At 41.4% G+C, this 14,349-nt stretch overlaps 1 protein-coding gene across 1 annotated transcript; it reads left to right on the top strand.

Moving 5' to 3' along the window:
* The first annotated feature begins 56 nt into the window (after positions 1-56).
* mdm4 (MDM4 regulator of p53) lies at positions 57-7,919 on the top strand. Its single transcript, XM_088423829.1, has 11 exons — positions 57-222; positions 624-711; positions 807-881; positions 1,788-1,921; positions 2,027-2,076; positions 2,370-2,434; positions 4,319-4,415; positions 4,497-4,657; positions 4,763-4,942; positions 5,465-5,533; positions 6,230-7,919. The coding sequence occupies exons 2-11, from the start codon at positions 640-642 to the stop codon at positions 6,788-6,790; spliced, it is 1,464 nt and encodes a 487-aa protein (XP_088279955.1). The 5' UTR covers positions 57-222; positions 624-639; the 3' UTR covers positions 6,791-7,919.
* Positions 7,920-14,349: the final 6,430 nt, after the last annotated feature.

Genomic DNA, 14,349 nt, shown 5'->3' with positions numbered 1-14,349 from the left:
CTGGACACTGGGTGGCGCTACTTCCTCACCGTAACAGTCCTTCCGGAAATTTCGTTCGTTTCGAAAGACAGTTAAGCTAACTGATTAGCTTTCACTTAGCTAACGTCTACAACCCAGGATTTGGTATCCCGATTTGAATTTTTTAAAATGTCCATTTGCGTCGCGAAGCAACAACACGCATGGAGAAAATTAGTGGCGTTAAAGTGATGCTAGTTAATTACGGTGAGACCATTCTATATTCTTTTTTTTTGTTAGGAGACGGGGCAGGCTAAATATTAGCTACATTTATTGACACGCTCGATTGTAACGGCTGGCATGTCTTTTATCGGTTATGAAAAAGACTGTAAACGCAGTTTATGCAACAGGAGCTAGCTGCAGCTTTTAACTTGCGTTCTGTGTTCAGCTTTGTTTTACGTTCTTTGTTGTCGCAGTACAAACAGTTGTTTTTTTGAACGTTAAACATTACATGTCTGCAACTCCCAGTATTATAGGAAAATATAGTTATTGTTTTTCAGCAATAACATGCAGCCACTTTCTATTGAACTTTATATAATTTTGATGTCTATTAGCTAAAGCTGAAACAGCGTAAATAACGACTAACGCATATACAATTTTCAATTCAGATACTCGGAGGTTACCATGAGCTCCCTGTCAGCCCCGGCTGCCGCCTCAGGCACACCATGCAGGGCACTGCCTGGAGAGGGAAATCAGGTACATTGAATCCACACACCAATGTAACAATTACATGTTAATTTATACTTAGATAAATTATGTATATATGTATGTATTTTACAAATGTATTCCAGGTCCAACCCAAGGCCCCACTCTTGCACATTCTGCGCATTGCTGGAGCCCAGGAGGATGTCTTCACGCTCAAAGAGGTTAGCTGTCAAGAAATATGATCACCTAATCATCTTTACTTTGAAAACTCAAAACATGATCAATTCTATTGTTCACCACCAAGTTTTATCTGATAAATCCAAAACAAAAAAATAATTGAACATTTTGAACTTAATCATAAAAATTTCTTTTATCAGTCATGGTTAATCACGACTGGTTTCGTAGATCCGCTTTCCCGTAATGTACCGTCAAAAGAGGTGATATTTACTTAATTAAAAAAAAAAAATCAAATACGATTACAACAAAATCATGAAATAAAAAAATGTTTCAAAGCCTGTTGTCATAGTTTTCTTTGAAATTTTAAAACAATTATTTTACTGTTGAACAAGTCAACTAAGTCTAACATTACAGGCATTTTTCTTATAGTCTTCTCATAGAAACAATTCTCAATACTTACCAGTTTTAGGTTTAGCTCCCTCCATTCGCACTGTTAGTGAGGCTCTGTGGAGGTATCTTAAGCGGGATGTTTTTGTACTGCTTTGCGTAAACAAACGGCCATCTTTGTCTTTGTGCTGGTGACTCTCCTCTCAGTTTGGTTGCCAAGTTAACAGAGTTCAACTTCTGCAGGATGTAAATAATAGTGTATCAACTGGGTTCATTTTTTTATGCTTTATAAAACTGAAATGAACCTCCAACATTTACGCGTTACCTTTGACACCCTTAGGTTAAATATTAATTGTCATACAAGTTTTGGGAGCTACTGTCTTATGACTCTATTAAAACATTCTTGAAACTCACTTGAGGGCCGAATGAGGAAGTTAATAAACATTCTAAATACGGTACTAATATGATTGGAAAGATACCGAAGGCATTACTTTCACAACAGGTTTAGGCCAAACTTGAAATTTTACGAACATTACGGTTTCTGATCTTTTGTGTTGGTGTAGGTGATGCACTACTTGGGCCAGTACATTATGGGAAAGCAGCTCTATGACAAACAGAGGCAGCACATTGTTCACTGCCAGGATGACCCATTGGGAGAGCTGCTGGAAGTGGAGAGCTTCTCTGTTAAGAACCCGAGGTACACACCAACATTTACTTTCAATTTTTGTTCAAAACATAGCCATGAGTAAATTCTTTTTCCTCATTATTGTGGCTTATACATTTATTTATTCATTTTAAACAGCCCGGTGTATGAAATGCTCAAGAAATACGTCGTCATACTCGGTAGTGCTGGTAAGTGACACAGAAATGGCAATAACTGATCATGTTTAATTGATATCTTTTTCTCTCCACTGCTCTTAATTATAACAATATTTCATTGAATTAAATTTGAAAGCCTGTGTGGACTGTGATAGTTGTTACATGTCTCCTCATAGTCCAAAAGTGTGTTTGTGAAGGATGTGTGTCTCTTGAGGGTCAGGGAATAAGAACATCTCAAGCTTTGACTCCAAATCAACAACAAAAAAGGCCTCAGTGAGCGTGTGTGGTGTTCTTGTTTCTGTTACTATGTCTTATCTGAAATGCAGACGCTGCAGAGAATCTTTCTGTGGGCCATGAGTGTGTTGAGGGCGGAGTGGAAGATCGTGGTCAGGTAAAACTGAAACATGGTGCTTAGAAGAAACAGAGCCCCCATCCCTTTCTCGCCTTACTACACACAACTAGCAACCTGAGTGCAAATGACTCACTCTGACAAGAGTGACTGATTGAAACAGGAGGCTTTTTGCTGCATTGCAGTAAACTGGGATATTTATGACCTCTGACTACAAAAAGCCAAAGTTTGTTGAGTATATATTGCTGTCAACTCACAGCTTTTAAAAGGCTTTAATACGTAACACAAGCTAGTCGATAAAATCAAGTAGCGTTGTAGTTATGCCATTCTCTTAAACCCTAAGAGCCACCATAATTGATGCAATTAAAAAAAACTTTGCTGACTTGACAATGTAAATATTCGACTGTCTTTGGGAATGAAATGTTACAGGCTACTGATAGTCAACAGAGAAGGCCTACTCAATGATAGCACAACATTGGAGAAGCAAAGGATTTGCTCACAAGCTAAATGATAAAGATAAGGTAACAAATTGTAAAAAAAAAAAAAAAAAAAATCAAGACCATGTGGGATGGGCCTTTAGCATTATTTTATGAAAATTGATCAAATTCACATTTTTGGACATAAGGCTTTTCTGCCATTATTACGATTATTACGATAGAAATGAAAACCAAGTAAACGTGTTTCTACTTTTAAAATCCACTCAAAAATTAATGAGACCGCTTAAAAATATGTTAATATCAATGTCCAATGGTGTGTAGTGAGATGAGGTGGGCGGAGCAGCTGTCTTCGTTTGGTGTCCTTTTGTACAGAGTGGCACCGTCTCTGTACAGCCCCATCCTGGGTCTGGTTTGGTGGAAGGCCCCGCCTCTTGTGTGCGCCCCACCGACTCCACTCTGGATGGGGGGACAGAGTCTCTTTCTCTGTCTGTCTCAGAGTTCTCTTCTCTGCTTCACGTTGGAGGATCGCAGCTCCCAGTCAGAAACGGGCCTCATGAGAACCTTCTCTGTGTTTATGCATTCTCTTTTCTTCCCTCTCTCGTTTCCTCTTTGTCCCACTTTGGAAACTTAATCTTGCTAACATTCAGATTAGAACCTTCATTAACGTCTTAGTAATTAGTGAGAAATGTAAAGAGATAAAAAGTCGTCATACATTATTACAATATGCAATATAAAAGTCCAAACTTAATGGGAGGTTTTTGTTGTTTTTTTAACCCATTTCAACGTCTCGTTGGCCCCACAGATGAGAAACCTCCATCTGAAGGAAAAGGCCAGAACAAAGACAAATGTTTACACAACTAACAACCGGACACTAATAATAATAGTACATTGATTTTAATTTGCAAAATACTGAATATGTCATACTTTATGAAACCTTTAACTTAATGCGATCTTCACATATTGCACAGCTTTGCATAACTTCTCTCTTCTCAAATATCCCTCTTTCACTTCCCCTCAAAAATAAAGCTGGCGAACAAAACTACCAAATTACCAAGTTAACTACCAAGTTAAATCTGTTAATGCTTTTTAAAATTTAAATGAATGTCCAATGTCAATGCTTTACTTTTGACAGCTGTGATTATTGATATATTTGAGTTAATATATTTGCGTGGACTTCATTGTGAGAAAAAAAATCCCTAGATGTTATGTGGTCATGTATCAAAGTAGCCTAAAATAAATAAAAGGTCAATTTTTGTTTTATTTAGTCATAAGTGTGCCCCTACCTACTCATCTTTAGTTTGTCCTAATTCTTGGTGTCCTGATTATCACTCGTATTCTTCCTTTTGCCACACACCCTCAATGTGTCCATGAGCCCCATATTCAGAGGCCATCTTGACAAAGAGCTGCTGATCCTCCAAGTAAACCAGTTACAGCTATGTGGTCTAATGCTATTTTTTTTCCTCCCCCTTTACCCCAATCCCCCCTATAGATGTGTGGGGGTGTGGTCAAAGCAGGACTGGAGGCCGGCAGTGACAGGCCTCCCCTGCCGACCTGTTCCCAGAGAAGACCTCGAGAGCCTGATGACGGTAAATAAACCGTTCGTGTGCTCAGGTTCATACTGTTTCCTGTTCCAAGTATTAAAAATGGCGTTTTCCAACCCGTTCAAGACTCCCTTGAAGGTTTGCCTCGTTCTGCCTGTAAACGACCCAAGTTAGATGTCACTCTTGATGACTGGGACCTCTCTGGCTTACCATGGTGGTTTTTGGGCAATCTCCGCAGTAACTACAGCCGGAGGAGCAACGGATCCACTGACATTCACACAAACCAAGTAACAATCCCACCGTGTCATTTTTATCTCTTTAGTTTCATTTGTTGGTTTTGATGCTGAGCAAAGTTGTCGATGTCACTCATGTGTCAACTGTCTGTCGCACAGGAAGAGGACACGGCCATCGTGTCGGACACCACGGACGACCTGTGGTTCCTGACAGAGGGCGAAAGTGAGCAAGTAAGCGTCGAGATGAAGGAGGCTGCGCTGGAGGAGCGAAGCGCAGGAGAAGGTGATGCTCCCCTTGATGAGGAGGATGGAGGAAAGGAGGAGAAGGCGGATCGAGAGGTAAGAGCTTTTGAGTTGGGCAGGGGCATTTCACTACAGAAGCTACGGTTTTTGCACTTTTTGTTTCGAGTCCCAGTAACCACAGAATAAAAAGATTTTTTGTACATGTATAAAACTTTTACACATGACAACAACCTGAGCTCAACATTTTTTTAAACCTGAAATGTGGCTCCAAGATGTGCCGTGGCTTGTGGCACACTTAAATTTGATGGAGTTACTGCTCATTTCCCCAGCTAACAGTGAAAACTGTTATGTTTGATACAGGGTCGAAATTTTTCAATCATCCTTTATTTGACTCTTATGAAAAGATCATGTGATTGTAGCGCAATTTATGGCTAATAAACAAGCGAGTCAAGAACCTTAGGCCTGAGGAACGGTCATGTCATTTATAATAAACGGCATAATGGCAGCCACCTGAGATGTTTTAAGATAAAGTGTATTTTGCTTCTTTGTCATTCATATTCTGCAAATGCAATGTTAGGAAGACAGATGGAATGAATTGGTGCAATTGTATGTATTCAGATGCAGGAAGAGCCAGACGAAGACTCCCAGTGTCTCAGTGATGACACAGACACAGAGATCTCTACACAGGTTTTTACAATATGCTTTTTTTCCTCTTCTTGTTGACAAACTGGGCTTTACAGCAATCTGATCGGCTTGATCATCATCTGCAAATTTTTAGCTATTTATGCAAAATCGGTAATCGACTAATGTCCAAATTTGCTGAGCGATTAATGATCTCATTGATTGATTCTGCAAATTATAAATTGTGTGTGTGTATTTCAGGGCAATGGGTACACCTTTTATCTGCACTAGTGTGACTTCATTTTATAGAGTTCTCAGAATGGTTGCTGTAGCGTCAGTTTCTTATTTGCAATATTTGCTTTGTGCTGTAAAGTCATTTAATTACAATACCGTAAATTTTACAGTAACAAGTAGAGAATCCTTGTTTTAAACAATAACAGTTGACACTAGCATGGTTTAGAAATTTCAGGCGGGATGCGGTGCGGAATAACCAGCCCATGTGTACAAGGCGCCTAGGGGAGTGTTTCCTGAAATGCCGTCATTTGTCATGCGAAGCCTCGCGGAGGTGTCAAGCATTAACCAAGCTATAGTGTCCTTTTTTTATGTGCTCAACCAACTGCCCAAATAATAAACTAAAACTAATAAGTGAAAAGAATATTTGAAAACATAAAAGCTTACTAAGCAGCTCTAAAAATGAACGCAATTGAAACAACAGAAGTCAAAACGAAATAAAAATCTAGTGATTGTAACTTTCCCTGCCAGGATGCGTGGCAGTGCAGCGAGTGCAGGAAGTACAACTCCCCCATGCAGAGGTACTGCGTGCGCTGCTGGGCCCTGCGCAAGAACTGGTACAAAGACGTGCCCCGACTGGCCCACTCGCTCTCCGTCCCCGACATCCCGGCCTTCGGCTCCATCGGCGCGCACCCCGAGGACGAGGACGACGACAGCGACGCCGGCATCGACGTCCCCGACTGCAACCGCACCGTTTCCGACCCGGTCATCCTGCCCTCCCACTCCACCGCCGACCGGCCGCTGCCGCCGCTCGCCGCCGCCATGCGACACCCCGTCGGCTACGTAGACGAGCAGGCGTCGGGCGGGGAGAGCCAGGAAAGTCTCGGCATGGAGGTGGAATGCCGACCGGAGGCTCTGCTGGAGCCGTGCAAGCTGTGCCGGGTGCGACCCCGCAACGGCAACATCATCCACGGTCGCACGGCCCATCTCCTCACCTGCTTCCCGTGTGCCAGGAGGCTCCATAAGTTTCAAGCTCCCTGCCCGGGATGCGGCAAGATTATACAGAAAGTCGTCAAGATCTTCGTCGTCTAGGGTTCCTTCGCATGCGCTCTGTGTATGTGGATTTAGCACCATCTCAGTTTAGCACTTTGGCGCCCCCGAAGGACAGATCGGAGCCAAGTTTTGTTTGCTGCCACATTCTCACAAGGGATCAATAGGAGTAGAGAGATATATTTATTTATGAGAATGGATGCGCCACTTTTTGTGCCCTTATTGTGAAATGATTAGATCTGTTTAATGGTGCTGTCTGAAATTGAGTTGTTGTATTTTTTCCCCCACAGATTGACATACAAGGAAGAATCTTCGCAACTTTTTTTTTCAACTTTTTTTGGTTTTCGTTTTCAATGTGCTTTGTGAGTTCAGGAAGCGAATTCAGGACCAAGACCAGGCTGAAGAATGAAACAACAATGCTCTTATTACAATCATCTGCCTCAGCGCTCCCTTTGCATGTAAGTCAGGACTGTTTAATTACCTTCAAATTTATATCATTAGCAACAGTTTTTTGCTTTTCTGTCATCAGTTTTCTTTGTATAGAATATTTGCAAAATGACGACAATGCTATCGGTTTTAACATTTTCTTGCAGGGGTGCCTTATTTTATGATCCCCTAATAACCCGATAATGTATTTAATTTATTTATGATCGTTTTAAATGAAAGCTTAAGCCTGACTTTGCTCCAAGTAAAATCTCAAGTAGGCTAAACGAATAAATTGTAGCTAATTAAAAAAAAAAACAAAAAGGGAGGTTGAGGGTTGATTTGAGCTTTTCACTGCCATGTAAGCATTTTTTTCATGCCTTTGAGTTATTTGAAAGATTGTAATATACAAGTGCACACTTAACATTACTTTTTGAGTGATGATGTTGATCCTTCTACATTAGCTGTACAGATGTTACCAGGCTTCAGTGAAGTTGTTTTTTTGGCTCTTGCCTGCGCTTAGTTTCTATGCCTGTAGGGGGCGATAAGTCCTGCGTCATGGTGGCGGTGACAAGCTGTACATTAGCACTAACAAAGCAAGTGTAGATGGATTCATGTCATGGAGTAATGACTCGATCCATTGTAAAAGCATGGCAGAGCGACATTTAGTTTCTATTAACGCAGAATATGAATTTGGTCTGCCGTGTTGACTCTGACAAATAAACGTCTACAGTATAATCCAATTGAACGATGCCTGCCGTGTGAAATGTGTTGAATGGAACCACAATACAGTTGACGTAAAAGTCTTGTATACAGAAAGTGGGTACTAGAGTATATGAATTGGATGGACGATTACTATCTGACACCATGCTTCCCTACCACAAAATAGTTGATGCACATTTGTGGACGTGTGTGTGTGCGTGTGTGTGTGCACACGATAGCCAAAGAATAAGTCATTGTATGACAGGCCAGCTGTCTTGTGTCCTCTCCTTTTTTGACTGGTGTCCAACACCTGTGTCTCAACTTTCTTTGCTTACTCACTGTTCTGCACTCCTTGGGGGTGTCGTCCGTCAAGTGAACCCGGTGTCCTCTGCATCGCATTTACCCGCAACACTGCAGCCCTCAGTGCATACAGCGAAATATCCAAAGTCCAACACGATTCATTCCGTGACAGTTGACTGCAAATGTTATATCCGGGAACTATTATAACTTTAAGCCGTTTATTCCAGTTTATGATGATATCTTGTGACACTAGTTTTTACAAACTGTACTTCAAGAAGAACACTTGAATGAACACCCAGTAGAAAAATCCAAGCAACACCTATCGTCAGCATGTGGAAGTGTTGGTATCACCCCCACCCCTAGTCGCAATCATCTCGACTCACCCGTCAGACATCACAATGCCCTCACAGCATGTCATTCTGACTGATTTGTCTACACCGCCAAACACGTCACATGGCATCCAAGAAGAATGGCACGCCACTAGTGACTTGGCACTCGGTACGGCTTGGCAATCTGTAGAATGGCGCCGCCCGAGGAGAGGGGGAGATTCTGGATGATTCCATAGCGACAGTACCTCCGTTCCAACAGCCCAGAATAACTTTGCACATTCTCGCTCCGGAAACTTCCAGGAGGGAAAGTACTCATCCAGTTGACTGATTCTTTGTCTTTATATAGATCAGGGGTGTCCAGAGTTTTCTTCGGAGGACCACGTACAGAATAAAATATTAGGATGCAAGGGCCGCATAATGTTCATTATATACGGTGGTGGTGTTTTTCACTGCACCTCAACAGCTTTCAACAAGGAAAATGTTTAAGGATTTGACAAGATTTTGGGGAGGTCAGCGACAAGAATATATCTGGCCCAATCTCGTCCCTACATTAACTCATTCAATGCCAGGGACTTATTTTCACTTTTTTTTAAGATTCCAAACATTCAATTGCAGATACTTAACTCATTTATTGCCAGGGACTTATTTTCATGTGTTTTTTATTTGTATTTTTTAAAAGAGTTCAGACATTCATTCCCAGACACTTAACCCATTCAATGCCAGCGACGTATTTTCACGTTTAGTCCAGACATAAACATTTTTCTGTATATGGTTAGCAGGTACTTTGAGAGTTAGAAATAAAAAAAATATCTCAACAACCTTGCACATAAGATTTACAAGTATGTCATTGACCATTGTGACAATTTCTGACGGAAAATTTTGAAATTATTGTTATTATTAATAGTTGTAGTAGTAAACACGCACATACACATTCCCTCTGTTGTGTCTGACTATTTTGTCGCTCCAGAAACCAAGTTGCTAAATTTGTCCTATGTCTGACATGGGAGAAGGTCAGTGGAATCATCCAAAAAAAGATGGTAATACAGGTTAAGGCACAAGGAGAGGGAGATTATCAAATTAAGATGGACATAATTGTGAAAATTATTCAGTCATATTTTGCAGAATGGGTACTAATATATATGTATACACTGGGTGCCGCATAGCAAACTGGGTGTCAGCACATTTGTGTCGGAGTCCACAAGTGACCAATTACAGTACATTACGATTAGGGAGTATTTTTTTGTTCTTAAATTTGATTTGTTGATGAGAAATAAATCCATAACCGTGTTATTTTAACTAGATCACGATTCTACCAAAGTAGTACCTCTTACTTGAGTATCAGGTTGCTATAATCAACTTGCGCGCTACGCGTGAGCTGCAAAGCATGTTTGTGGGAAGTGGGTTACGAATGCATGCCCGCGTTTGTGTTTGTCTGCGTTTTGCGTCCTGAGCGCTGACGCCTCGCAGCGAGCGACATGCCGGAGAAGGGAAGGGCAGCGGATGGTCCGGCGTCCATTCCTGTGACTTAACCTGACACCACTTGCACTAAGACGGCGACAGCTGCGCATGCACATGCCGCCCATTCTGTTTGTTGTCGGGATTAGCGTGCGATAAAAGCGCCAGCGAGCAGCGGCACGGCCGGGCTACACAACTACTGTTTCCTCCCGGACTTAGAAAGCTTTCTGCGGGCCTCCAGAGCCTTGTGAAAACACAGGTGGGTCACTTCATTCCAAAAGCCAATGAATGGCAGTATTCTCCCTATGATTAAACGAGCCATAGTAGAAGCGAGTCCCCTTTAGACATCAGTCAAGCGGGACAGCTTATGTAAGGGGGCCATTACTCAACACAAGTGGTGGGACGCCGGAGTGGAGACGTGCAAGAATCGTCTCCGCTTTTGTCTGTGTCATCATGTCATTGTGACCTGAAAGGGAAAAATCTACGTGATGTGATTTATTGGTTTACGCTAGGGGGTTGAGCAGGCCAAGAAGTGGGAGGAAAGAAATGTATTAAGAAACATTAGCACATTGAGTGCCATTGACGGGAAAAAGCGTCAAGGGGAACCCTCCCAAGGAGCGCCAGCAACGTCAATATCAACTTTTTTTTTGTGGTAATGGGCAGTAAAAAATTTGGACAGTTCTAGTTTGAATCAGCTCTAGAAAAAATACAATGGTCATAAAGCTTGAAATCATATGGATTGCACCTGTGATCACCTGTAAAAGTCATGTTGAGGAACTATTTTAAAGAGGAATCCAGGCCATTTATTTTCACATATGTTAATTGCTTTTGTTATCATTAAAAACAAGTACACTTGTAAATGATTTAAACATGAATTTATAGACAGTTTACTATTTTACATTACTAACTAAATCCACTGAAAAATCTTCAGGCAACAAAAAACTAAGCCTGATTTGAAATCAGTTTTAATGTAAACCTGTTCATAGCTTGGTCAAAAATAAGCTGTTCGTACGTAATGTTAGCTTAAATGCCACAATTAAGTATTTAGTAGCTAATGCAAACATGTTTTATGAACAAACTTTGCATCACACAGCCACCATGACTTAACGATTTGGCTAATTCATCATTTAAAAATGACCTTAACTGTGATGTCATCAGTCAACAACAAGTGGCAAAATGACTGAAATCAATTCAAATGATTGTATAATATACTACCGGAAAGTTTTTTTTTTTTTTTTTAATTAGTAGATCTGACCCATCCATCCATTTTCTTTAGCAGTTTATACTTACAAGGGTCGCAGGCTTGCTGGTGCCTATCCCAGCAGTCTTCAGACAGTAAGCGGGGGACACCTTAAACGCTTTAATTTTCTCTTGCTATCATTCTGACATAAAGTTGAAATTAGCTTGATCAGCCGCCCAAAAATGTGCTTTCGCAACATTTTAGAACTTTTCCGGGAATGTAATTGGACAAAGGCGGCCTTCGTCCTTTCCCGTCCAAGGTTTTATCTACCTTTAATCAAGACTCCCTCCATTTTGTTATTTTACTCTCTACTTACATGTATGAGATTTCCCGACTGTGCTCGCATGACAAGCATGCAGGTCAACGATGATCTTGAGGCTAACCTGGGGGTCGGAGTTTGGGGGTGGGGGGGTTGGGGATTGACGTGGACTAATACTTCCCCTTTCCTCCCCCTTCCACTGTCCTGCTCAGCTGTCCTGCAATGTGCTGCTTCTTGTCACTGAGGAAAATTGGAACAGTGTTGCCAGTGACAGGGCAATCCCTGCCACCCCCCCACACACACACACACACTTACTACATTACATTTACATTTGGTGTGTATGCAAACATCATTTTGTAGTTTTTGCTGGAGGATGGGACTGGAAAAAATGAATGCCACATTTAAATGAGTAGATGGGAATAATCATTTTGATAGTTTGATCCATTTACTACTGCATGCAAAGCAAACAGTAAACACCACCCGGGGCAGCCCCCCCCCCCCATCTCCGATTTATTGCATGTCAAGTGTTGGCTTGAAAACTGCTGAGGAGGGCTTTAACCCGGCAAAGGGCACAAGTGTGCCGAGCCGACGCACCGAAACGCACGCACGCACGCACGCACGCACGCACGCACGTCCATAGTTGTGCTGACAATGGGTTAAGATATGAGACGGGCGTGAGTGACTGAGACTCCTGTCGGAGCCCCGGACCAACACAGGCGTCTTTGTGCTCCCTCCACCATCAGTGGCCATCCATCACAGATTAACCTGACAGCCCACTGCAGCTCCACCTCGGGCCTGAAGCAGATGAGAACCCGAGCCGCTAGGAGCGAGAAACCGCTCAAATCTTTGCCTGTCATTTTATATCACTGACTGAGGTCATTTTAAATCGCCGCTGAGGGAGATACATTTGGCTCATTTACATCGCAATATTAAATGAATGGAAAATGTATAAACAAGTGCTAGTAATCTTACTAGCTGGATTGCTGGTGGCTATCCCAGCAGTCTTCGGGCAGTGGGCGGGACTGGTCGCCTGCCAATCACAGTGTGTGTATGTATGTGTGTGTTTATATATACAAAGTGTATATATATATATGTGTGTGTGTGTGTGTGTGTGTGTGTGTGTGTGTGTGTGTATAAAGTGTAGCTATTTATCGAGAGTTCTGGACTTTGAGAAAAGGTCGCCAAAAACTCTGTTGAAGACACCATAATATGTCCGTTAAGGATGTTTTGGATTAAATAGCTAGTCAGTTAACTTTTGGCTTGTAATAGTACACTTGTACTGCTTTTTTTTTTTCTTTCCCAAAAGTGATATTGTCACGGCCCGTACTGTTCTAAAAATATTTCATTTGCACAATTATGTTCGGTTCTATACCTCAGCAATGCAATGCAGGGAAGTAGAGGAATTGGACCAGTTTCCAAATGGTCAAAATGATCTTACTTTTATTTGAATAAAGGTATCTCAAGATGATACATTTTATATGGCTGTAAATCAGCAGTGTTTTGAAAAGAGTGTAAAACTAAAATGTGCTATTATTGACTATAAACAATTTTAAAACCAGATCTTTTTGAGCTGATACTCAACTGAAAAACATGTGACCGGCCTTGATTTCAGACTGGATGATGACAATGCTACCCCCCCCCCCCCCCCTCAATTGTCACGACCATGACCAGGACAAACTAAAAAGGACCCCAAAAGTCACAGAACTAAAATGTGGAAAAGACAAAAAGCGTTTATAACAAAAAAACGCATGCAACACATGGAAAAACAACTCAACCATATGAAATTTCAACAAACGATTACAAAATGCAATCAAAAAAATGATAAAATGCTGAATGAACATAATTAAAAATGTTAAAAAAACATAATTAAAACAGAAGAATAATGGACTTGAATGTATTGGTATAACACTGGTGAAATGCTGAAAAAAAAAAAAACATTTTTTCTTTTTAACTGCACATGTCAGAACTCTGTTGCATTAAGAGAAAAGAATCTGAGGTGTTTTTTACGGATTTTACGGATTTTTGCTGGTGTGTCATCCATCATTCATCTGCCATTTTTTTCTAACCAAATCAGCTGTAATTGTCAGTGTGTCATTTTATTTTACCTATGCTTCCATCATTATCACATTGTCTCCCCAGGAGATGGGAAATCTGCCCCATCATTGTTCATTGGCAAAACGGGTGTCTGTCAGTGATGGACCTCACCCTGTCTCCGATGGATTGCTCACCTCTGACAGTGAGTGACAAATTAAAGGACAACCCCCCCCCCCCCCCCCCCCCCCAAAAAAAAAAAAAAAAAACACACACACACACACACACTTTTTTTTATTTTTATTTTTTACATTTCTCGTCACTCATCGTTCGCCTTCTGTCCCAATGGACTGTCCACTCCTGGAAAATATGATAAAAATAAGCTTTAAAGAAAACACACAGATTGTATTATGATAAGTTATATGAATGAAAGCATCAATGAATCTATTCTGAAGTATGGACCAAAAAAAAAAAAAAAAATCACAAGTCTGTATTAACTAACAGGCCGAGTCACTTCCGATGATGGTAATCCGTCCCGTCTACCCAAAGAGAGAGTTTGTGTGTTTCGGCCGTGTGTGCAACCCAGCGGAAGTTAGTCGGAATTAGCCGGTGAGACATCTCCTGGAAGGATTAGCGCTCGGAGGTCAGGTCAAGGAAGAACATTTCCACCGATGCGTGTTCATTTCGTCACTCTTACCGGATCTTCTGGAGTAAGAGGAGCCGGTGACAAGTCCACGTTGAGCTCTGCCCGTTCCCGCACAGGCTTGTCCGTTTCCCGCAAGGTCACTACTGCGTCATAATAAGTGAGAAAAAGCAAGACCCAAAGTTCTTTTGTGGTTTAATATTGTTTGTGGTTTTCGCC

This window comes from Hippichthys cyanospilos, chromosome 9, assembly GCF_059441005.1.
Source record: "Hippichthys cyanospilos isolate Australia breed blue-spotted pipefish chromosome 9, RoL_Hcya_1.0, whole genome shotgun sequence".
Lineage (NCBI taxonomy): Eukaryota > Metazoa > Chordata > Actinopteri > Syngnathiformes > Syngnathidae > Hippichthys > Hippichthys cyanospilos.
Note: the sequence above shows the minus strand (reverse complement) of the source record. Positions and strands in the feature narration are given on the sequence as shown.